Below are 26985 nucleotides of genomic sequence, written 5' to 3'. Positions count from 1 at the left end.
TGATCAACAAAACTATTGTTCTAGCCAAGGTAGCCAAGAAAGTACCCGAATTCCCTCCGGTTCTACCCCTTCTACTGCCACTCCCACTAGTCCCACTACTAACCATCACACACATCATGAATGGTTAACCGAAACTGAGATGCTACTTTTGAAAAACCGAAGGAGTGAGGTATGGCGTTATTTTGTCCTAAGTAAAGATGGTGAACAATGGGCAAAATGTAAAACATGTAATAGTGTATTCACAGCAGTTACCAAAAACGGGACGGGACACTTATCTAGACACATGAAAGCTTGTGCAAAACCAGCTAGTGATCCAACCCAGCCCAAAATTTCCCAATTCCATCCATACGGCTTTACATACAACTATGAGAGGGATAGGGATGAACTAGGAAAAATGATAGTACACGCCGAACAACCTTTTCTTTTCTCGGAAAGTGACGCATTCAACACCTACATTAACAAAGCACTACAACCCCAACATAAAAGAATCTCTAGGAAAACCGTTCGTTCCGCCGCAATGAAAAATTTCCTAGAGTACAAAGTCCGGTTACAAGCCGAATTGAGTAACCTTAACTGTAAAGTATCTTTAACAGCCGATTCTTGGGATAGTGGTTATAAATATCACTATTTATGTGTGACTTGCCATTGGGTAGATGATCAATGGATGTTACAAAAAAGAATAATACATTTCAAAATGCTGGAATACCCACACACCGGCATTAACATTGCTCACCATTTAATGCAAGCAATAGACGAATACAACCTTCGAGATAAAATGATGTCTATGACTTTTGATAATGCAACCTCTATGACATACACAACTAATCTTATCAAACAAAACTTAACCGATGTACTATTAGACGGTGAAGCTCTTCATACTAGATGTGTTTGCCATGTACTTAACTTATGTGTACAGGATGGAGTTCGGGCAATTGGCCCATACTACAGCAAAATCAGAGATGCTATTATGTCTATTAATAGCTCTAACATGAGATACCAAGAATGGAAGAGTTTTCTAAAACAACAAAAGATAAGGGTAATAAAAATTAGAACCGATTGCCCAACTAGGTGGAATTCCACCTATGACATGTTAACAAAGGCAATTGAGTACAAGGGCCCGTTAACATTAATTTACAACCAAAAATTTCCACAAAATGCTTTGTATGATGATGATTGGAATAACTGTGAAAGATATATGCAATTTTTACAGTTATTATATAACATGACGTATTGTTTTTCTACTGTTTACAATCCTTGTGCTCAAAACTTTCTTTCTAATGCATGCTTACTCGCCCAACTTTTCGCTGATCATCGCCATCAAAGTGATTATGATCAGTATCTTCCAGCAATGGAAAAAAAGTGGCGTAAATATTATAGTGAGATTCCTTTGATTTATATTTTTGCTTCCATATTAGATCCTAGGCAAAAGTATGAAAACACATTTATGTTAGTTGACATTTACTTTCAATGCATGTTTCTTGACGATGATGTAGAAAACTATAAGACTAATGTGAAGGATCAGTTTTTGGCTTTATATAGAGTCTATGAAGCCAAATATGGCACCGTTCCTCGCTCAGGGCCTTCCCAACCATCCAAAAACGTAAGTAAGAAGGCCAAACATTTATTTTCACAAGCTACTAACTTGATTTCAAGGTTTTCAGGTGATTCATCAATCAGGAGAACGCAAAGCGACGTCTCGGAGTTGCAGATGTACCTGAGTTACGACTTCACCAAAGGCATGGACGACGATGAGATAAACAGCCTCGACCTCCTTGCATGGTGGAAACAACAAAGCTCGAAGCATCCAACTTTGGCGGCAATGGCACGAGACATTCTTGCTATCCAAGTTTCCTCCGTCGCCTCCGAACGAGCTTTCAGCGCATCCGGAAGGGTTTTAGACGATAGAAGAACAAGTCTAAAACCCGAAACACTAGAAATGTGCGTGTGTTTCAAAGATTGGTTGGATGCGGAAAATCGCTCACAAGACCGTTCTTAAAACCACAACGACAACGAAGAAGGAACCTCCGCTTCCGGTTCGGGTTCGGCTAGTTCCCAATCTATGCAACTAGCCGATGACCTTGAAGGCGAAGGCGAAGACGAAGACGAAGACGAAGACGAGCAAGAAGAAGGAGAAGAAGAATAGACAATTATTGTATATTGTACGATTTTAAAATTATCAATTTTATCATTTTCCAATTTTTGTTTAATACCATCATTGTATGATTTTTATCATTGTTATCATTGTACAATTTTCTCAACTCAAGTAATAATAATATAAAGTACGCATTATTCACATCCAAAGTCCAATTTGCCTTTTTTCCCCGTTTTGTTACAATTTGTAAATTCATATTAAAAAAAATAAAATTATACCAATTACTAATAAATCATAAACATTAAATTTTAAAGTAATAGTATAAAGTAAATATATAAATATAAATATTGAATATACAAATTATAAAACATAAATATTCAACTTATAATTATAAAATTCATAACTTAATAACTTATAACTTATAAGTTATAAACTTATAAGTTATAACCTTATAAAACTTATAATTATAATTTTATAACTTATATACATTATAAACTTATTAATTTATAATGTTGTCATATATAAAAAAAAAAAAAAAAAAAATTTGAAAACTGCACCAGCCCGCAGGCCGGCACGTGGCCGGCACTGCACGAGCCCGCCAGGCACGAGGGCCGTGCCGTGCCGTGGGCTGGCCTGTGAAAATGGCCGGCACGGCACGGCATGAAATCCTGGGCCCGCCGGCACGACGGGCACGGCACGAACCAGCCCGTGGCCCGCCAGGCACGGCCCGGCCCGACACGGTGCCCAGGTTTACTAATAATATGTGGTTAACCATTTTTTAAGAGTAATTAAATTAAATGAGGATAGTTGAGCTTGTTCTCGTACATAAAACATAGTCGGTGATTCTCTCATTCCTTTCTCTTATCCTTTTTTTTTCCCTTAATATAGTATCTCTTCTATTGTAGAGGTTTGTTCGTCTCCCTATAACGAAATCGAGTCTCTTTGTGGTAAAATTGTTGATTGTTAGGGTAGTTGTTCATTCTCCTCTAAGAATTATAATGTGTCATAGCTTATAAAATTGTGTATATCTTTTGCATTGAAAAATACTCATTGATAAAGATATGTAAAGGATTGGAGGGTCGCAAAATTTATCAAATATTCAAATACGTTAAGATAATCTGCATGAGAATCATTATCACTGTTGTAATATATTATTAGACCATCTGTATTTTTTTTTAATACTTGCAACACTTCTCTGTTCACATTTACCAATGTACTATTTTAATTGTTTAAATTTTTTTTAATGGTCTTTAATTACAAGTGTGTAAAAATTATAAAAATTTGATATTATGAAAATTTATTTTGAGATGAATATATAACAAGATTTCACGTGACTATATTTTGCTTAACCTAAATCACCAAAGTTAGTTAAAGTGAAATGTGAATAGTGTAAAAGTCAAACTGTTACAAGTAAAAATAAACGACAAAAGTATATTCCAACTATATGTGCAAAACATGTATCACAAAGCAACTCAATAATTGTAGTTTTAATAAAGGAAACTTTTGTTTGATTCGATCATCAATTTACGCAATATATGATAATACAGATGCCCATAATTAAAGATGGTTCTGGGTCGTGCTTGTGCCAGGCCACACACTTTGTGGTTACTTAGGCTCGACCCATGGATTGGTCCACGAGTTTTGTGTCAGGCTGAAATTTCCAAAGGTTGGCCCGTGCACGCCTGCACGGCCTAGGCTCACGTGCTATCGTGCCGAACTTGCTTGCCTAAGAAAAATTGTATTGATTTTAACATGCATTCTCGTGCTGGGCTCGGTTGTGCCGTGTCTTATCGTGCTTCTCCTAAATAAAGGCAGCCCAAGCCTGACCCCATGGCCCACACATACAATAATGTACCGTGCTGTGCTTTTTTTGTGCCTATGCCTTGCTTTTTTCGTGTTGGGCTGTGCCGAGCTTCGGGGCGACCCGACCCAATGTCATCTTTTCCCATAGTAGATTTCATAGGGCTCTTTGTTAAAACATTATTAGATTTTAGTCCAAAAATTTGTTATAGTACATATTCTATTGCCTCATTAATTCAATGTTAATTAAATCCTTAATTTTATAATTAACTAAGGGCCTATTCTCATACGATTGTTTTCAGTTTAGTTTAGTTTAGTTCATTTCAGCTTTAATAAGTTTAGTTTAGTTTAGTTTAGGTCAACTTCTAATTTCCTTTTTTTTTTTTTATAAAATATTCAATTCAGTTCAGTTCAATTCAATGCAACTCTAATAACTTCAGTTCAATTTAGTTCAGCTCATTCTAATTAATGAGAACAAGCCCTAAGTGTCAAATGACATCTTAAGTACGGAGTATAATTTAAAAATTTTAAGTTGAAGTTTTGAAACAAGTGCTAATGTAATTGATATCATTGTTGGTCTACAAGTCAATTTGTCATCTAGTCAGATATTTGTCCAAACTCTTTGAAATTTTAATGCAGATGTTGTTAACTCAAAATTTTCCTTTTAGAACACATACTTTTTTTTTTTTAGTTCCAACACTTTTCTTTTCATGCTCGCCGATTCATTTTTCAATCGTTAATATCTTTAATTATCAATATGTTAAAATTGTAAACATTTGATATTAAAACTGTATAAACCGACACAAATCTAACAAGATCCCACATGACTATATTTTTACTTAAGTATAAACCGTTAAAGTTAGTTAAAGTGAAACACATGAATATTGTAAAAGTCAAATTATTACAACTATAAAAAAAAAACGGAGGAAGTATTAACTTATTTGAACTTAACATATTTTATCTAGACATTGTTACGCTTATTCATTATCACTTACTTCCTGAAAAATTAATTTAAATAACTTTAAATTAGAGTAATATATGAAGCACAAAAGATTAAATTACACTCAAACATATTTTCAAATCAACTTACTAGCATATGAATACTATGAATATAACTTAATGTAGTCATATTAAACATATTAATTATCGGATCACATTCAAATAACGAATTATTTCCAAAATAAATAAAAATATCTAAGAAACCAAGAGACTTAAGGCCTTAGGGGCCAATGGAGGATAGTTAAGTGTCTTGAAAAGGAATGATAATGGCGGCAAAAAAGCCATACTCCCTTCATTATTTATATTAGATTTTTTTTTTCTCATTTTTTTTTTCATTTCATAAATTCGTTAATTTTAATTTTAATTTACTAACTCCCCTTTTAGTGCAACAAATGTCACTTTCACCGCGTTTGTCCCCCTTAAAATTTTATTATCCTTTTCACCAAAACAAATTTCTCTTAAATTTTTTTTATTAATATTAATTAATTAATTAATTACCCCCCAAAAAAAACCTTAAATTTTGATATTTTTATTTTATGCTATCATTAATAAATAGAAAAAACAACTATACAAAAAAGCCTTTTTCCTTTCTCCCTCCTCTTTCACTTTCTCTCTCCTCCCCTTCTCTCTCTCTTGCCCCGGTGTTGATGCCGCCAAAATCTCGACAATGTCGCCGTCCGATGACTTCAACTGATCATTTCAATCGTAAGCTACGCTTTCTCCCTTTTTACCTCTCCTTTTTCATCAATTTCATTTTTTTGATTAATCTTTTTTCCTTTTTTTTTTAAAATTGGATGATCTAATTCGAATTTCGAATTTCAAATTTCTGTTCAATTTCAGGTAAAAAAGAAAAGTACAAAAACAATTTATGATCGGTTGAAATTTTGATTTCTCTCATGATTAGTGAGAGAGAGGTAGTAATTTTTGTTGATCTTGTTATAATTTTTGATTAATCGTTTTCGATTGATTGAATTTGAGCGAATTTTGGATTTTGATATGAAAAAAGAAATTGGGTATTTTTTTTTTGTACTTATATATTGATTATTAGGTTTGATTTTAATGTTGTATATAGATTTTATAATCGTTGAGTATACTTTTGTTACTAGGTGAATAATTGGTGGGTTGATTTCTGGGTAGCATATTATATATACTGGAGTAGTTGTTTATATATATTTTTCTATATATATATATAGTAGTATATAAATATAATTTTTTGGATTTGCGAAAGAGGAAGCGAAATTTGGATTCAAGTATGAGCTTTTGATGATTGAATTGAGTTGGTGTTGTGGAGTTTGAAGGGGGCAGTTGTTAAGTTGCTCAATTTTTGGGTGTAGATATGAGGGGAAATGTGAATGTACCCTTGGATCAAGGGTTTGAAAATGAGTCGACTGTAGGTGTTGCGAATAGCAGATTACGAGGGGGAAATACTGTAAATACTAGTAATTATGTGTCTGTACAGACGGGAGAGGAATTCTCTTCTGAGTTTATTCGTGATCGTTTAACTCCGAAGGTGGTTCCTCCTGGGTTACCGATGGTTCTGAATCAAGAGATAAGGGGTGGATTAAACAATGAGCATGATCGTCAAATGGGTTATGAAGATCTTGCTAGAATCCTTGGAATTCGTAGAGTGGATTCTGAATGTAGTTCTGAGGTGTCTGAGTTTGCCTCTGCACAAGGGTGTCCTCCAGAGGTTGATCATTGGACTCGTGCTGAAAGAAGATGTCACATAGATGACAGTGCTAATGGCCAAGGGGTATGGGAGGACACTGGTGTTTTGAATTTTGATCAAGGCAATCTTGGAGCTAGAGTACCACCCGTTACTATTCCTCATTCTCCTCATTCATACAACCCTTGCGATGTAGGGTCCTCTGATGGCTCTCAACCTGGAAAATTGAGGATTCTCTGCAGTTTTGGTGGTAAAATTTTGCCCAGGCCAATTGATGGGAAACTTAGATATGTAGGGGGAGAGACACGCATGATTTCTATTAAGAAGAATATCACATGGGAAGAACTTATACATAAGACTTCTGGCATTTGCAATCAACCACATAGTATCAAATACCAGCTACCAGGTGAAGATCTTGATGCGCTCATATCAGTGTCTTCCAATGAGGATCTCCAAAATATGATGGAGGAATATCAAGGTATTGAGAAGTCGTGTGGATCTCAAAGACTTCGGATTTTTTTGATCCCTGCAAGTGAAACTGAAATTCGCAGTTCAGGCACTTTACCGCAGGCCAGTCCTGATTACGAATATGTTGTTGCTGTCAATGGTATAGTGGACTGTAGCCCCCGGAAAGCCTCTGGTGAGCAACTAATCATCGAATCAAACCAATCAGGTGCTACATTAGACCGCATTCCAAGTTTTTGTGGTGATTCACCTTCATCTGTTCATCGTTTGGAAATCAAGGATGGTTCTACCTCCTCACAAGGGGCACATGTTACAATGGATTTCTTCAACAATACCAGGTCACCTGTTCAGTCTCCTTCGTTATCTACCAGACCCGCTCAGTCTGGTAATGCAAAGAGTGGTGGCGTGCAATGGTATGGGGATAGCTTATGGAAACACAGTGGCGAAAGCAATAGTTCTTTTGTTCAAACCCAACTACCATCTGATAGTGTATCTGGCAAACCAAGTGTTCCTGGACAAGAGATTATTCCTGAAGCACAATTGAGAAGCGGGGATTTTATCATTCCTGTTACTGATGGTAACCAGAATCATAATGGCAGTCAACCATCTCTGGCTTCAGGCAGAGCTGCTCATCATGAGAGGTATATGTCACAAGTTGATTCTAGAGCCTTCATGCTGGGATCAGCTGACTTAATGGACTCTTATCATGGTATGATTCATGCATATTCAGATTCCCAGCTGCAACAGTATGGGGAGAAGTCCTCGTATTGTTCACAAGAGGGAATAAGCCCCTCTTCTTCATTGCACTTTGCTAATCCTGCAACATCTTCCCAACCATTTTCTTCTCCCCTTCAAGAAAAGGTCTTACCATTGCAAGAGAATGTCCATAATGTCAAGCCTGAAGTACAGAATCAGCTGATGGATCTGGAACCTACTGAGTCCCGTAAAAGAGATGATCTCCCAATTCCACATTATTCAAAGCCTCTGGGCTGCAATTCATATATTGAAGGCACTACCAATAATGTAAATGATAAGTACCATATGGGCTCTGAAGATCAATGTATTCTGAATCCACTTATGCAGAATCCTTATAATTCTAATCCTCTAGGTCACCAGATGACAAACAGGGTTTTAAGCTCTGAAACTCAGTTTCATCAGGGTACAACTGATCAAAATGTGTTCCTTAGTAACCCTGTGGAGAACAAGTTGGTGAATGGTAACTGTTTTCATATTAATGCTGATGCACCAGTGCCTCAAGTACACCAGCCGGTGCCAATGTCCACCTGTGATGCAATTACAGCTTCAGAGGGTTTTCCCAAATGCCAGCCTGATTGTCAACTGGAAAGCACTTCATCTGTTATTGTCAATATCCATGATGATGGCGAGGCTCTTCATAGTAATTTTACCGGAGAATTCGCTGATGAAGCTTTAGGAAGATCTTCGAGCACTATAGTGCAGTCTCGTGGTCATAATCGAGAGATTGATCTGCTTTCTGGTTTGTCAGATGATTCGTTTTTGTCTCTTGGAAAGCAGGCTGTTGTATCCCCATCTTCAGTTGGTAATGTTGACTTTCAATTTGACATGAATTCAACAAAAGTGGCTGCTTATGGAGGGGAGAATGTTTTCCAGCCTGACAATAGCCATCCAATAGAGAAGTTTGAGAAGCTGGAACACCTTAATGGCAATGGCGTGACATTGTCTAATGACATTGGTCGAGTAGAACCCTTGAATATGCATAAGCAAAATCACCTTGAGCCTCTGGTTGTTATTGAAGATGCTTGCAATTATATGCCCAAAGAAGTTGCTTTTCCCTCTGTGCCTCCTCCTGCAGTAGATGTTTTCTCTAATGTTAGCTCAGAAGAGCCAAGTGTGGCAGACGGCGATGGCATTGGCGCAGAACTTGGCTCTGAGGTACCAAATCGTTATACAGTTTGTCTTGTCTGGTTATTCTTTTTTTTTTTTTTTCTTTTTAACTGGAGTTGACTGAAATATTTGCATACCTAGGATTCTAAAACTGCTGGCTTGCATAAGGATGACTCTGTCATTGATGCTGTGATGGCTGAAATAGAAGCTGGCATCTACGGATTGCAGGTGTTCTATTTTTGTTTTGTTTTGCCTTGACTTATTATGTTCTTGTTGAGTTGTAATAAGATATTGTTTGGATGCCATTTTCCTCTTGGTTTGAATATCACATGAACTTGCTTGCTCAGTTTATATTTTCATCCTGTTATGATTTTTGCTTAATGTTGCTGTACGACATCATTTTCTTTTTAACTACATATAAACTGGGTAACAGTTACTGAATGCATGCAAGTATTTCTGCCTCTTTTGTATACTGTTTGATTGATAGATTATAGTTGATACACAGATCATTAAGAATGCTGATCTTGAAGAATTGAGAGAATTAGGATCTGGTACTTATGGGACTGTTTATCATGGAAAATGGAGAGGATCAGATGTTGCTATCAAGAGAATAAAAAAGAGTTGCTTTTCAGGAAGATCATCTGAGCAAGAGCGGTTGGTAAGTTTATTTGTAATAAACTGAACTTCTTTTTACTTAGACACCAAGAATATGTTAGGGAAGGCAAGAAAACGCAAAGGATTGTTTTGGTACAAATTCTATAAATGTAGACATTTGTAGTGTTTTGTGGCTGTGACTATTATATATGAATCGTTATTTTCATTCTTGTCAGACCAGGGACTTTTGGAGAGAAGCACAAATACTTTCAAAACTTCATCATCCAAATGTAGTTGCATTCTATGGGGTAGTTCCTGATGGCGCTGGAGGTACCTTGGCAACTGTGACAGAGTTCATGGTAAATGGTTCACTCAGGAATGTCCTAGTCAAGAAGGACCGGTAATATCTGAATTCAATTGCTGTGCTCCAATTAAACACATATAAATACAATACTTGTATCATGACTCCCCTCTCTCTCTTTCTCCTTTTGTTTTACTTTATCTTATTTTTTGGTTTTTGGAAACCTGGTTGACAGATCTCTTGATCGTCGGAGAAAACTCATTATTGCCATGGATGCAGCTTTTGGGATGGAATACCTGCACTCAAAAAATATTGTTCATTTTGATTTAAAATGTGACAATTTGCTTGTTAACATGAGGGACCCACAACGACCTATTTGTAAGGTACACAGTCTGCACTATGTATATGATTGGTTATACTTCCTCCATTTTTTTTTAGTTGCAACATTTGCAAAAACACGGAATCGTAGGTAGTTTTTGGAGATGAGAGAGATAGAGAGAGAAAAGGGAACCAATGTGATATTTAGAGAGATAGAGAGAATTAATTTAATAAAAGGGAAAGTGATGCATCTAATTTGAAACTTTCTTATTTAGTGATGCATCTAAAAAGTAACAGAGGAAGTTGATGTGATTTTATCAAAAAAATATAGCTGTTTCAAGTATTGCTGTTAGTAGAGCATATTACAAATACACTGAGCATGGTTCTGTATGATTAGAGTTGTATGAACTTTCAAATGAAATCAATTTTTTTGTTAAACCTTGGATATTGGATAGGAGAGCAATTTTAATTTGAGTAATTATTTTATTTTAAGTATACGACCTCTCTCTCTCATGCCTGAATCTTTATTTGCTTCCTTCATCTGATGCCTGAATATTAGACCTATTTCTGCACTCTCCTGTGTCTTTCTCATTGTTTTGGAAGAGTCCTCCTTTCCCTTTTGCAAAATCCTCAAAAGGCTACAATTATTCTCAAGGGAGGTTTTTTTTTTTTTTTTTTTTTTTTTTTTTTTTTTTTTTTTAATGTGAATGTTTGTGTGAAGCATTAATACTAGTTATAAAACAGAGGCTAGGATTGGTTAATTCATCAAGACCTTGTAAAAATGAACTGATCCGAATAACCCAACACATACCTAACCATATCTGAAACTCAAATCGTAGCTGTCCAGCTCCAATTATCGTTGAAATTGTTTAATTCCCTCCGTTCCTTAATGTTTTACCCACTTGGCTTTTGGATAGTCTCTAATGTGCATTTTTTTTACAATAAACTAGTGACTAGTTCGGCAGGTTGCTACTTTTGTAGTTGTGTGACTGATACGTTTTGAAGGCTTTTCAAAAACATTAATAGACGTTTGTCAAACCAGAAGTCGTAATTTACGTGTCTGCTTTCTCCCATTATATTTTTTTAACACCATTGTCTAACCAGATGTCGTAGTTAAATTATATACATTTATTTTCATGTTTATAACATGGTTGATGATTGGCGTAGATGGTTAAACAATCATCCTTCTTATAAGAGGTTGGGTGTTCAAATCTCCCCAGCCTCTTCCCTCATGTAGTCATGTTTTTATATGGAATTAAGTTGATTGAGTAGCGATGTGGTATAATGAGAGGTTGAGTTGGTGACGTGGCGTAATGCAAGAAGATACCGGGTGACATGGCATAATGAGAGGATGAGTAGGTGACGTGGCATAATGAACAAGAGTTTACATGGCACATAAATGTTTTTAGGAACGCTTTTTAATAGATTAGTATAGATATCTTTACCTATGTACTTATGAAAATTTTGAAACGTAAATATCTTGAAAATTTAATCTAAGATAAATCTTATAAGATCTCACACACAAATGTTTTTTCTTGTATATAAGTAATGTGATACGGTCATTTAAAAAAAAAAAAAATTTTTGACTACATGGGTAGTAACTAGTAAGTAGGTAGAACATTAAGGAATGGAGTTTAGATTCGTTAGCTACACTGCTTGAATTGACTTGACTCATTAGGCAAAACTGACTTGATTCAAACGGACATGAACTTAACTCAAATTGAGCAATCAGCAATCCGAATTTAACCTCAATTTTACTTTACATTTGCCGAGCTAATGGTGAGTCATGTTCACATGTTTTTCTTTATTATCATTTGGTGTTGTTATTGTTGGAGAAGGCTTGACAGTGTATGATGAGGCTTGGGTAAATTCTAATGTATAGGGATGGTAACTTGTTTTGCGAGTTCGGTGGTTAGGAGAAGAAGTTGCTTGGGTGTAATACTGTGATGGCTATTTTGTGGAGCATCTGGCTATGGAGGAATTAATGAAATGGCAGTTGTTGTGGGATACACATTGTTAGCTTCTTTATGGGCTAAGGCAGCTGGGTTTTTAGGGGTGTTTTTTTAGGGGGGATACCAAATTGGGCTAATCTGTAGTTTTTGTCCTTTTACGATATGAGGATACCTTGTCTTCTTAATGTGCTTCAGTTTTTGCAGTATTTATAAATAATTTTTCTTTGAAAGAAAGCCTCTCTCTCTCTCTCTCTCTCTCTCTCTCTCTCTCTCTCTCTCTCTCTCTCTCTCTCTCTCTCTATTTGTGATTGGTAGTTAGAAGTGTCCATACAAGGTCAAGTGTTGGGTATTGATCCATACCCGTACGCTTTCTGTGTTATGTCGACATAGGTGTGGTAGCCACATATGACAAGTAGCTGTACATAGATTGTTGGTGAACATATTATGTTTGGTTGCTTACGCCAAACGGTTAATTGCTAGCACGACAACACCATGTCTTTCATAAAAAAGAAGTGAAAGAAAGGTATAAATGAGGAGAGTGTAATTTTTCTGTGGTCTTTAAGGCCCGCATGTGAAGTAATTTTAATTTGCATCACCAGATTGGAATGACCCGCATAATAAACATGTACACAAACAGCCCCGTGCACTTAGCATCCAAAGATTAATCAAAGAAAGTAAGAAAAAAGTTCCAGCCAGGGGGGGGGGTTGGTCAGGGGGAGTTGTTTTTACCGTATTTTTTGGTGTTGGGAATATTGGAAAGTCCCTGAATGTTACTCCATTACTTTTCTTTGGAAATTCCAACAGTGTACTAATTGATTAACAACTGTGTAGGTTGGGGATTTTGGATTGTCAAGGATCAAGCGTAATACATTGGTTTCTGGTGGTGTTCGGGGAACACTTCCATGGATGGCACCAGAATTGTTGAATGGCAGCAGCACCAAGGTTTCTGAGAAGGTTTGAGGAACCCCTATTTTTTATTTATTTATTTTCCTTCCTGTAAATTCTGTAATTCAAGCTAATTGATGAGAATATTATGGGCATTGGCAGGTTGATGTCTTCTCCTTTGGCATTGCAATGTGGGAGATCTTGACTGGAGAGGAGCCCTATGCAAACATGCACTGTGGTGCAATCATAGGTAAATAATTTCTGGTTAGAGATTAGCATAATTTTGTTGACAAAGTTTTTGATATTACATTAATTTCTGATTCTGTTTTGATGTATTTACACCATTTTAGGGTTGACTTCCAAGTCTTCTTAGTTGAAAGTTTTCTAAAACTTTATTGTATAAGAAAAGAACTGATTTATACCTAGAATTAACCTGTGAAAAGGCTTATTGTCTTTTGTAGATCTCCTCCTATGTATTTATGGACGTTTTCTCCCTTGATTAATGCACTTGTTTGAACCCCCCCACTCAAAAAAAGAAAATAAAAAAATTCAATTTTTTTCTTTTCATTTTAGCAGATGTGGCTACTTGATGTACAATATGAAGTGGGGGTATCAAGTGTACTAATAAGTTTGTCTGTGTCTTATTACTTCCATCCTCTATCAGCAAAACCAAACCTTTTTAAAGTCCCTGGCTTCTTCTAGCCTCATTTGTTTAAGGCATATATTCTGTCCATACCTAATGACTTAGTGTCTCTAGGGGCCAAATTGCTATTAAAGCACCTTCATTTCCTATGTGTGCTCATTGCAGAGAGCTATTGGTAATCTGCTTCAAAAAAGAGTTTTTGTATTCGTGTATATATATAATATATATATATATATATATATATATATATATATATATATATATATATAGAGAGAGAGAGAGAGAGAGAGAGAGAGAGAGAGAGAGAGAGAGAGAGAGAGAGAGAGAGAGAGAGAGAGAGAGAGAGTTTTGTAATCCCAGGATCCAGTTCCTGCGCAGCATGCTTATTGTCATTCAGTTATTGTGGAGCCTAGATGATAGTGAACTTGTGATCAAGTCATTAGTTGAAATTTGTGTAACCTTTATTGATCGTAAGAGAATGAGGAGGAAGATTTTTGTGGATGACTATATGGAATAATCACTTTTGGTTCATGTAGCCGACCCCACTTATGGGATTAAGGCTTTGATTGATTCTTTTTTTTTTTATCATTAATTATTTAAATGACTAGGAAATTGAATCAATTGGCTTGGGGTGTTCAAACTAGAAATTGCAACATCACGGGTTGGGGCGAAGAAAATAGGAAACCTATAGAGGATAAATGAATAACTTTTGATGTTTGAAATATTTGCATAGTGTTACCAAATAGATTATTAGTTATCTCATTGCCTAGATGGTCTACTTCCACTTCATATGTTACTTTTCCCATCATTTCCTTTTTACGATTAGTTGAAAGGTATAAGAAAATTAGTGGCTAACTTCTGTTTGGAAATAGTTGGTTAAAGAAGACAAGCTACTGAACCCTTAAAGTGAGACATATAAAGTACTAGTTTTCTGCTCTTTACCTGTTGAATCATGCTGTTGTTTTACTGAAGAAGGTAATTGACACAATTGAGAGGCACATGATAGTATGTAGACATTTTACAACATGCAAATGGAAAATTAGCAGCCTGAGGCTCTGAAGCAGATTCTTGGATTTGTTTGCTGAACCAGTCAATAAGCTTATTGAGAAACTAGCAGTCTAATACTATAAGCTTAGCGTTGATTGGCAAATATTTGATATGGTTTATTTTTGCTTTCCTTTTGTTTTTAGTTGTTATTTTCTTTATCATTTTACTTGCTCCAATTTAGTGGTTGATACTTGTGGGCCTGTTTGGTGAAATTCAATGCAGGAGGTATTTTAAAGAACACTCTCCGACCCCCAATTCCAGAACGCTGTGACCCTGATTGGAGGACTTTGATGGAACAATGTTGGTCAATTGAGCCTGATGCAAGACCTACATTTACAGAGGTTACAAATAGGCTGCGCTCTATGTCTGCAGCTCTTCCATCAAAGGAACATACAAGGTAAGAGGAAAAAGTACATTTAATATGTTTTCTTCGTTAATTGATTGATTATATTCTCATTATGTAATTCTAACATTGCTTCGATATCTTTCAGAACTCTCTCAAGTAGAGGATAGATCCGGCGAATCAAGCAAGGAAAACTTTTGTCTCTTCACTTTTTGTTAATGCTGTAATTTTCCTACCAATTTTTCTTTTGTGCATATTTCTGTGACTTCTGTTTAGGCAATATTTTTTCATTCTTTTGATATAAGATCACAGTATATAGCTGGGCTTATGCCGTACAATGGTTGGTCTACCATGAAATTTTTGCTGAACAAAAATATCTGTATATAAACCTTATACGGAGTAAGCTTCTAAGCTCTAATGAGTTCGTTGAGTTGAGATAATGATCAATGGTGGCATTATAGTATGCTCTTTATAAAAAAAACAGTGTATTTTACTACTACTTGGCCCGTTAATTTTTGTACTACAACCATGGAATTGAAATACGGCAATTCGCCAATTCTATCATTTCATACACTTTTCTATTTTCACCTTTTTTAAATTTTATAAAGGATTTAAAAGTGGTTTCACGATGTTTTGTCAAATTTTCTTTATGCCTTCAATTTTTAAAAAATCTCAATATAATACTTCTTAACGGTTTAAAGCTTGTTCTCTTTACATTATTTTCAGTTTAGTTTTTAATTTTCTTCTCTCATAAAATGTTCAGTTCAGTTAAGCTCTAATAAGTTAAGTTAAGTTTAGCTCAGAATAGGCCCTTAGTCTTTTATAGGTGTCTATCTCCTTATGGTTTTAGAGGTCTCTCAATTATGGTACGCCGTTTATAAAAATCAGTGTATTTTACTCCTTAATTATGCACAAAAAAAAAAAAATTGTTAATAGTGAGTTAAATGTGAAATTAAGGATAAAATGTTGAACACCGAGTCAATACACAATAAATCCAAAAGACGAGTTGACATATTGAACCAATTAATGCTCAATGTACATGTTGCCTTGTTGATATCTTTAATTATACTTTAGTAAAGATTTTTTTTTTTTTTTTTTTTTTGACAAGACTTTAGTAAAGATTATGAAAAGCTAATGTATCAATGTATACGAATTGAGTGTGTAAATAGTATTTCATTATGAAATTTTCTATCTTTTTTGAATATGTATATCTATACTTGTATATTAACAAGCGTTTCTAAAATAGAATATGTTTCACATATCACCTTTTTTAAGTTCGACATGTCAGCAATATGCGCCTCAATACCAACAAGTCTTAAGTTAAAAGTATTACCATCTTAGCCATTTATTAGTTGTGTTTTTTTATCCAACAAAATAATAGTTCACTTAGACAAGACTTAAACTCGAAACCAACAAGTCTTACTATTTAAACAGTCGAATTTGATTAGCAAATTAAACAAGTACAATTAAACTAGCAACTTGGGACATCGTCTGGGCCACACACTAGTTTGTATTGTAAAAAATGCTCCAAATGAAAGTTTGAACACAATCTCAAGTGTTAACACTATATGCCTCACATTAAGATATCTTGTACTTCATGTTAATTTTTGCAAACAAAATATCGCAATGTAGTGAATGACCATATATATATTTTTTTACGCCACGTCGAAAAAGGGTGACAATTCGGGTAAGATTTGGGTCGATTTTGGGTTATGTTTAGAAACTATAAAAAAATAGTGCAAAACTTAATATTATTATGAAATATGAAATTTGGGTGAAATCGGGTCGAATTCAGGTTATTTGGGATCGGGTTGGGTTTGGGTTTCTCTCATTAACTTCGGGTCAAATTTGGGTCGAATTGTTGGGTCGGGTAAGGGATTGCCAGCCCTAACTAAGGGGTGTCCATAATTTGGATTAAAACCGAAATCCAATCCAATCCAAACCGAATTATCAATTCGGATCAGATCCGAACTTTAAATCGGATCGGATTGAGATTTATTGAAAATTTGGATTTTCGAATTGGATCGGATTGACCCTGATCGGATCCAAACTAAACCGAACACCGAAATTTAGAATTAATCAAATATTTAATGGACTGCTGTGTTTTACAATTGGGTTTTACAATTGTGAATCGCTAAACATCGCCCGCAAATTACCATATAAAGCCCACAAATATGATTTGGTGTGACCATTATGCCCATTTTCTAAAATTGAAATAATCTCGGTTTAAAAAATGTGGAGCCGTACTGGCTCGCCGGGGGAGACCGGAGGGCATGCCGGAGATGCGGGGGACGCCGGAGGTACGTCGTCGTCGACGGAAAACGAGGTAAGTCACCGTTAAAATTCACGGTTTACCGTCGGAGTGGCTCCGGCGCCTAGGATGGACGCCCAAACCGTAGCCTGGACGTCCAAGCCGGACGCCAGAACCACCAGAGTGGCGTCCAGCCCAGACGCCCAGACCACCAGACTGGCGTCCTGGCCAGGCGCCACTCTACTGGCTGAGGCGGCCCTGCCAGGCGCCAGTCCAGTGGTTGTGGCAGCCCTGGCAGACGCCACCCTTATAAATTAATTTTTTTTTTCTTTTTTGATTTTGTTGTTGTTTTTTATTTATTTATTTTTTTAAAAAAAAAAATCGAAAATGATTTTTTAAAAAAATTCGAAATGGTTTTTTTTTAAATTAATTTTGAAAATTCAAAATAGGTTTTTTTAAAATTAAGTTTGAAAATTCGAAATGGTATATTTTTATATTTAGTTTGAAAATTCGAATTGGGTTTTTATAAAAATTAAGTTTGATTATATATAATTATGCTTTTTTTTTGTGTTAATTCTGTGTAAATATAGAAATTAAACGTATTATCCGTTAAATGTATTTATTGTAATATATAATTGATGCAGGATGATGGTGGAGACGGAAATGATTACAGTGGGATATTTGGACATGATGGTCCATTCGAAGAAGCTCAACAGGCGATTGATTGGGCAAAACAGGTTGCAATTGCAGCTGGATTTTGCTTGGTAGTAGTAACTCATAAATCTTAACGGGATGGTAGAATGGATCGCATTTTGATATGTGACCGTTATCGCAAAAGAGAAGAAAGAGATTTTCGTACATCCACTCGGTTTGATACAAAGCGGAAAGGTTGTGGGTGTGAGTTCAGAGTAAAGGTTCGACAACTACGGAGTCGTGACGGTTGGGAAGTGATTGGTTACTCTAAATGGGGGTATCACAACCATGAGATGATAGTATATGAAGAGGGTCATCGACAGCTGAGGTCGAAATACCACGGGATCTGACATGTCTATGCCACGACCTCTCCACTGAATAGCTTCTACTAAGAAGCTCTACATTCTTCCCCGCACCATGACGACCCAGTGAATTCTACACAAAATTTTAAAATATATAAACATACAAAAATTTATACGAAAAATAGCTACCACTACCCAAATCAAATAAACTAAAAACATACTAACAAATTAACATAATAAAGAAATTAACAAAACAATTAAATAAAAATAATAGAATAAAAAATACACTTAGAAAGGAAATAAAACCAACACAGAAGAATATATATAAACATAAATAATTCATTCCCAATTAAAATAAATTAACTAACCAAAAACAATATCAATAATAAAATTTAAAATAAATTAACTAACCAAAAACAAACAAATAATTGTAAAAAAAATATAAAACAAATCAAAATAGAGAATAAAAATAAAAATGTACAAAAAAAAACAAACAAATAATTGTAAACAAAATATAAACATAGAAAAAATACAACAAAATTGAAAAAATTTATAAAAATAAACAACAAAATATAAAAATAATTCAAAAAGATATTACACAAAAAAACAAAAAAAAAATAAAAACAATATTTTAAAACAAATATAAAAAAAAAAAAGAAAAAAAAGGGGGGGGGGGGCGCCTTGGCTGGACGCCCAGCCAGCGGTGGTGGCGCCAGCTGCAGACGCCGCCACCAGTGGGCTGGCGCCTGGGCTGGACGCTACAGCCACGGCTGCGACGCCTTGAATAAACGCCACAACGGTGGCTATGGCGTCCAGCCCAGGCGCCAGCCTACTGGTGGCGGCGTCTGCAGCTAGCTCCACCACCGCTGGCTGGGCGTCCAGCCAGGGCGCCCCACCTCCGTCACGGCGGTTTTCCCTTTTTTTTTTTTTTTTTTTTTACAAATTGTACCTTGCCTCCTTGGGACCTCCTTCCCTCCGCCGCCGCCGCCAATTCCTTGCCTTGCCGCCTCGACATTGCCGTTGTTTGTATTTTTTTTTTTTAGAGAGGTTGAAAGAAGATGAGCGATGAGAGTGTGAGTGATGAGAGTGTGAGTGTTTTTTTTTTAGGTCAAGGGCAATATTGTCAAACCAAGTGAATTTTATGGGCTTTATGTAGTAATTTGTGGGCGATGTTTAACAAATCCCTTACAATTAGGCTCTAAACATTTAGCTCAATTACTGCTCGGAGTACTTTTTTTTTTTTTTTTTTGAAGCAACTGAAAGTTGCTACTTGCCTTGAGCCGTATATAGCTTAAAGTTGCTGCTTATACTCTACTGTTATTGATATTTAGTGCATGTAGCTAGCTTAGTAATTATTGTAATGGAAATGATGTTTCCTTTTAGTTGTACTTCAAACAATTTATTTTGACTTTGAAGTTGAACAATTTATGTTAATCAGATTATTTTTAAGAATTGTATTGGACAAAATATTATTTTTATAATTGCATTTTTAATTTATATTACCGTATTAGTCTATTTATTAAAGAAGATAAATGAACGTATTTTAATTCGGATTTTCGGATCGAATTGGATTGAAAAAGTAATTCGGATCGGATCGGATTGAAAAATGAAAAACCGAATTATATTTCGGATCGGATTGAATTTGATTTTTATTCAAATCGAAAACCGAATGGACACCCCTAGCCCTAACATGGGGACATAACCCGGATCCAAGTAGGCAAATACTAGTGATGCAATTAAAAAACAAACACCAACATGAAATTATTCAAAGTAAATCAAAAGTAAAAATTATTTTAAAAAGACCAAGAAAACCAAGTTTGTCCTTACCATTTATTACAAAATTAAATCACCTTCAATAACAAATTCATCAAAGCCCCAATTGGCCAATCCAAGAGCTTCATGTTCACATTCACCAACTTTTCATCTGAGCAACAACATGAAATATAGAAAGATTGTCAACTTCAATAACAATTTCATTGGGTCAACGTCAATTTCCACTCTTTTTCTTGCACATCAATAGTCAAAGGCTACACATATCATTATTGTATGTGATCCCTACATAATCTTAATTTGTCATGCTTTTATTGGTTAGAATTATGGGTCTAAGTTCCATTTGAATTTAATTTATAATTGACTCTTAGTTTTCTCCCTTTTTTTTTTTTGGTGATGTGTCAAATTTCTAATGGTATTATATGTAGGGACCACATACGATGATTGTATGTCTATCAGCTCTCACATCAATAGCTCAACACTTTCTTCTCAATTTCTTTGTAAACTTCGCCAAATTTCCCAAAAATGAAAAATAAATCAACAAAAACTAGAAAAATGTGCTTGTAATCTCTCTCTCTTTACCCACCAAATTTCACATCTTTATTGGTGGGTCATTTCAATAATACAATCTTCATATCTTTATTATTGGTGGGTCAATTTAATAATAACCAATTTTCATTTTTGCCATGTTTATATATAATGGGTATTCATTAATTATACAAGTACATAATTATCACATTTATATTAAGAATAAGAGAGAGAATTTAGAGAATTAGAGAGATGGAGAAGGCGATTAACAGGCAGAAAGTGCTTCTACAACACCTTAATCCCATTTCTCCAAAACCCCATGATTCTACTATTTCGGTAAGTGTTTATTTTAATTATGAATACATTTTGCGTTATCAATGTGTATGGTAAATAATTTTATGACAGCAATTGAGATTATACACGCGAGATCATGATGCCTTTTTTCATGTTATTTTTATTACACTTGCATGTTCTTTTAACAATCATATTTATAAGTTTTGTTTTCATGGGCTTGATTGAATTGGTTGTTATTGGTTTATAAAGTTGATTTTTTTATTTTATTTTTTTTTTATTTTTTTTTTTGCTGTTTGTGCTGTTACTTACAGGAGGATTGGAAAAATGAAGTTATTTTTGCCATTAGTTTTAGAATGTCTGAATTTTGTTGTCACATTGTACCGACCTCTCGTAAAACTACAGGAATGACATGATTTTACAAAATCTCTTTTTTTCTCATTAATTTGATTAAGTATTGAAAGATTAAACATCAATCATTCCAGAGTACTATTGATTAGCATCTACTAGCTTAGCTGTTAAAATTGACGAAGTACTGTAAATCTCAACTAGATTAGTTGGTTAAAGTTTAGAAGCCGTACCAAGACAAGAAATTGTATTTTGTCTGCGTCCACACAAAAAAAAAAAAAAAGAAAAAAAAGTGGAGTACATGATTAGAGTTAAAGTTTATGTTGTTGTTAAACCATATTTTTATTCTCATGATAGTTGTCATTTTGGTTGGACATTTGCATAACTGCATGAAACATTCTGTAGTTAATGACTTCAGGGATGTTGAAAGCTGCTAAACAAAAAAAATTATTCCAAATGTTTTAAGTTTTTGTGAATTTGCTAATAAAAATTACCATAGTTGATTTGAGTATGTTTTCTAAAGCTCCATGTACATAGCCAAACTTGTGCTACTATGATTGAAACACAATAAAAAGTTGCCTATTTGATAGTAACAGGATGAACTTATTTTCTTAATTCCGGTTTGATTTGATGTGTTTGCATCAATCCCTCTATTGAGAACTTAAATTAACTTAGATTACGTTTTGTTTTTACCTTGGGTGGATGATCTATGAACTAGCCTTTGGTTTGCTCTTCTGGAGATGGAGGGATGTTTCCAGTAAATGCTGCTTTCGGAGATGATATAGTAATTGTTGCGTAAGTAAAACTATCATTGGTCTTGGTTGTTGGTGAAAAATGTATCACATTATTCACATATGTTGCCTGTTTATATAACTTAAGGTTTTTGATGCATATATGATCATCTTTTTGTACGGGAATGTTGAATGGTGTAAGAACTTAAAAATTTCAGTTCTAGTGTAGGCTTTATTTTGCAGAACGCACCATTAGAAAAATTATGGCCGAAAGGTTGTCTATTTCTTTCTTCTGTTTTTAGGAAGAAACTTACACTTCATGTCACTGAACAGTGCTTGTCGAACTGCAATCTGTAAAGCAAAACGTGGTGGTTTCAAGGACACACCTGCAGATGATCTACTCGCTCCTGTTCTAAAGGTATACTACTTATAATTATAGAAAAACCTTGTTGAGATCAAATTTTGTGAGGGATTTTTGACCATCAGCTGTCAAAATTCACTACAGGGATTGATAGAGAAGACAAGAGTAAACCCAGGTGAGGTAGGGGACATTGTGGTGGGTACAGTTTTGGCCCCAGGTTCTGAAAGAGCTATAGAATGCCGGATGGCAGCATTCTATGCCGGTTTTCCAGGTTAGTACATTAAAATGATTGCCTTTTGAGGTTTTGTTTCGCCTCCTTATTGCATGTCAACCAAAAACTATTTTGCAAACAGTTTCAGTTTCTACTTCTGCTGAAAAAACCATTTTCTTCTCAGAAATCACTTTAGACCTCTAAATTTCTGAGATGACCGGAAAAAAAAAAAAAAAAAATTGAAGAAAAATATACAAGGCCTTTAAGACTGTCTTGAATTCCAAATTGACATCTGAAAAACATGGTACCTCTGACCTGTCTTCCCTGTACACCTTCCTGTAATCGACTCGAAGAACAGCAGGTTTTACTCAACAAATGCACAAAGTTAATAATAGAAGAGTTGAACTCTGATTAGTATTGCTGAAAGATTTCTTACAAAATTGGTAGGTTTAGTCTACCACTCTCCACTAGCGACTTGAGATCACAACTCTCGTAAGGATTCACTCCAAAAACTCTGCCTGCCTCTTCCTTTCCCCTCTCTCTCTATTTATAATAAAACTTAAGACTATTGACTTAATAAAACTAGCCCCTCTATAGGTTAGTTTATTATACTTCCCTGCAGTTACAAATCATCTTGTATAACCAAAAAATTTGCATCAATTCATTTGCATACCATAGGTTATTATTGTATATCCACAAGCCATTCCATCTCGAAGCTATATTTTGCACGTCCAAAAAGTTGTCATATACACCCATAAGCTGAATCCTTCATAAATAATTCTATTGTGTGGTAAATCGTGGGTCATATAGCCCAATTTTATCAAAGAACCTTTAGTTTATACAAGGGTTTGGCTTGAGACAAGAGCTGGTAGTTTAGGGATGATCTAAACTGGGTATTGAAAAGGATCAACTTAACTCTTAACTGAAAGGAACTCAAAAAACTGTGTGAGGGAAAACACAGAGACTAGCTTGTGTATCCTTAGTCCTCTGATTTGTTCTCTTACCATTTCAAGTTTTTTGGGATGGAGAGACTACTAAAAATTAAAAGGGTATCTCAAAATAATATTCGTTGTCAGGTCAGGACATAATGACAACGGACACCATATTATTACTTGTATACTACAACAATAACGAAGACATAGTCCCAGAAGGATTTGGGTCGGATAACATAAACCGTCATTTGAAACTATCTTTAATGAGAATTGTGAAGAAGTAAATTATAGTTTCGGATTGTTAATACTCTTTAGTTTATGTTACAGACACAGTGCCCATCAGAACTGTGAACAGGCAATGTTCGTCTGGTCTTCAAGCAGTTGCTGACGTTGCTGCCTGCATAAAGGCAGGATATTATGACATAGGTCAGTATGAAACATTTAACCTTTTGTGGTATGGAACATCTAATTTGTTGTTGAATCCCATCCTGCCTTGATATGATTGTAATCTTCTGCAGTATGAAACATTTTTTTGTTATATACTTATATGCCTACACAGGAATAGGAGCTGGAGTGGAGTCAATGACAATTGATCGTGTCGATAGGCCTCGTCATATCAACCCAAAAGTACGTTTCGATATTAATTTTTTGGCACATTAAGTAATTATGAAGCACAGCTGAATTTGCTAGGTATAAAAGTCTTGGAAATCTTTGTTACAGGTAGAAATATTTATGCAAGCAAGAGATTGCCTTCTCCCTATGGGTATAACCTCAGAGAATGTTGCACAAAGTTATGGTGTGACGCGGCAAGATCAAGATCAGGCAGCTGTAAGTTCCATTCATCAATTCATGCATGCTTTAAGCTTGTTGCATCTTTTAAAAGACAAAAATTTTAAATTATTAATGTAACTTATTTTATGTGTCACAGGTGGAATCTCATAGACGAGCTGCAGCAGCCACTGCATCTGGAAAATTCAAAGAAGAGATTGTACCAGTTTCAACCAAGGTAGTATGTAATAGAGATGAAGCTTCTTTATCTTTCGAGACAATGTGTTTAGTTGCTTATTTGTTTATTCTATTGTCTAGATTGTGGATCCAAAAACTAGAGAAGAAAAACATGTAACTATATCTCTTGATGATGGAATTCGGGCAAGCTCTAACATGGTAGATTTGGCAAAGCTGAAGCCTGCTTTTAAAAAGGATGGCACCTCAACAGCTGGTATGTGAGATTGGACCTTATGTAGGGGGTCAATTATGGATGAAGTAAATTGTGATTTTACCTGATTTGTTGTTGCCATTTTCTTAGGTAATTCTAGCCAGGTGAGTGATGGGGCTGGAGCAGTCCTCCTCATGAAGAAGAGTCTAGCAATGAAAAAAGGGCTTCCAATTCTTGGTGTATTTAGGTAAGTTCATTTCTAAACTGCCGACGGAAGCTAAACAAGCAAAATTATACCAGATATTGTAATTCTTTCAATTTATACAAGAATTAGAATTTGTTGCGCGAAACTTGGAATTTATGATTGCAGAGAATTCTTGTAAATAATTCCCTTTGCATTGTCAACCCTTTCTTTCTGAATTTCTTACTGCTAAAAGTTGAACACACTTACCTTTCTTGACCTCTTCAAACTTGTCTGTGCCAATTTCTTTCTTACTTTTAGTTCGTGTTGGTCTGTGTCCATGTCTGTTTTGGAATTTCAAGTGTTTGGTTGCTATCTGTGTATTTGAATATTCGTCCATTGTGTAACTAGCAGCTAACCTATGGCCCTATGCATCATTGGTTTCTTCTTTCGTGTTTCGTTGTATAATAGTATTCTCTGTATAGGAGGGTGAAGTACTTGTTTGTTTTTTTTCCTTCACTTAAGACTGTTTCTTAATTGTGATTCTGGCAATGTAATTAAACTGTAGCCATTGGTTTGGTACTGCCTATCAAGTTGATATTCTTCTCAATCGATGTAAACGAAATCAGAAACAACAATGTATCTTATTTGAAATTTCTAGTTCCTGATTTTCAGTTCTATCCTGTGTTTTAGGAGCTTTGCTGCTGTTGGTGTGGATCCTGCTGTTATGGGGATTGGCCCAGCTTTTGCCATTCCTGCTGCTGTGAAATCTGCCGGGCTAAAGCTTAACGATATCAATCTATTTGAGATAAATGAGGTTAGCACTCTGAACAAGCTGCCTCATATTTTCAGTTAGTTGGTGACTTCAACACCATTTCTCAAATTGGTAATGTCTATTTTCAATGCAGGCCTTTGCATCACAGTATGTTTACTGTTGTAAAAAGCTGAACCTCGATCCAGCTAAAGTTAATGTTAATGGAGGAGCAATAGCCCTTGGACATCCCTTGGGAGCTACAGGTATGCATTTTGGCTTTACTAGAGAAAATGCTTACTGAGTGAGTTAGGCTCTGTTTGGGGAGGGAGGATTTATATCAGCAAAAATCAGTTATACATTGTAAAACCCGGTTATCAGCAGAAATCTAAATCTGATTTTAGTGAGTGAAATTAGTTTTAATCTGTTAAAATAAGGTAGACAAGAACAAGGCCTTGATGATTAGGTGTATTGTTGTACTCAATTCCTACTTTGCTCTTTTTTTAGGTGCTCGGTGTGTAGCTACTTTACTTAATGAGATGAAACGCCGAGGAAGGGATTGCCGTTTTGGAGTCATTTCCATGTGCATAGGTCTCTCTCTCTCTCAACACCTCATGTGTGCTACCTAAAAGCTAATTTAATTTTGTAAAGTTGAAGCCACTAAAATAACCTCAAATTGTCTCTCATAAATTGTGTGCTGAACTTACAGGTAGTGGCATGGGTGCTGCAGCTGTTTTTGAAAGAGGTGATCATGTCGACGAATTAACTAACACCCGTGTTAATTACTAAATGTTTTAGTACGTAGCATAAGGCCTTTATTTCTTACTCTGCCTTCCTTTAAAAGTTATGAACAATCTGCCTATTTCAGAGTAATAGAACTCAGCTGATTTTATTTTATTTTATTTTATTTTATTTTTTTACATAATATTACTCAGATGAGTATATTTGTTAAATAAAGCTTAGTCCAAGTTTTTTCAAATATGTTAGAAATCTTGGCATCTGCCTCTACTGGACTGGCATCTATACAGCAAAAACATCATCAATCCTGTAGGCTGTATTAGAGGAGTTGATATCAACAAAATACTCCATTCATTCTTCTAAATTAAAGTTATTACTTCCACCCTACACTTTTATTAAGAAGAATTAAGAATAATCGTTCTTTTTTTTTAATGGGAAAATACATGTTTCTCAACATGAAAATACTCCGTTTTTTCGCAACCGTTTGAAATAGGAATAGGATTGATTTACGTTGGAACCATTGGAAATATAATGTTATTGGAAATATACGTTGGAACCATTGAAATGAAAATACTTTTTACTTTGTATAGTTTCTAGTACTTCCTCCGTCCCTTAATACAATGCCTCTTTCTCTTTATTATGTGAGAAATAAGGCTCAAAAGAGGCATTGTATTAAGGGACGGAGGGAATAGTAAGATAATGTCTAAGTCATTATTTCAATCTGCTAACTGAGCATGAATTAATGATTACTCAACAAATAAAAATATATCATT

At 35.2% G+C, this 26985-nt stretch overlaps 2 protein-coding genes across 2 annotated transcripts; both read left to right on the top strand.

The window, feature by feature from the left end:
• Positions 1-5388: 5388 nt before the first annotated feature.
• LOC110728090 lies at positions 5389-15431 on the top strand. The gene is made up of 10 exons (XM_021907724.1): positions 5389-5596; positions 5732-8933; positions 9027-9113; positions 9391-9543; positions 9716-9879; positions 10016-10163; positions 12882-13004; positions 13098-13185; positions 14848-15022; positions 15117-15431. Exons 2-10 carry the CDS (start codon positions 6228-6230, stop codon positions 15136-15138), a joined length of 3666 nt encoding a protein of 1221 aa, XP_021763416.1. The 5' UTR covers positions 5389-5596; positions 5732-6227; the 3' UTR covers positions 15139-15431.
• Positions 15432-20409: 4978 nt separating this feature from the next.
• Positions 20410-26555, top strand: LOC110728089 (3-ketoacyl-CoA thiolase 2, peroxisomal-like). The gene is made up of 14 exons (XM_021907723.1): positions 20410-20848; positions 21870-21946; positions 22216-22300; positions 22388-22514; positions 23714-23812; positions 23946-24013; positions 24107-24214; positions 24315-24392; positions 24473-24605; positions 24693-24789; positions 25417-25540; positions 25632-25740; positions 25982-26065; positions 26184-26555. Exons 1-14 carry the CDS (start codon positions 20765-20767, stop codon positions 26261-26263), a joined length of 1353 nt encoding a protein of 450 aa, XP_021763415.1. The 5' UTR covers positions 20410-20764; the 3' UTR covers positions 26264-26555.
• Positions 26556-26985: the final 430 nt, after the last annotated feature.

This window comes from Chenopodium quinoa, unplaced genomic scaffold, assembly GCF_001683475.1.
Source record: "Chenopodium quinoa cultivar QQ74 unplaced genomic scaffold, ASM168347v1, whole genome shotgun sequence".
Classification (NCBI taxonomy): Eukaryota; Viridiplantae; Streptophyta; class Magnoliopsida; order Caryophyllales; family Amaranthaceae; genus Chenopodium; species Chenopodium quinoa.
This window is presented reverse-complemented; position numbering and strand designations above follow the sequence as displayed.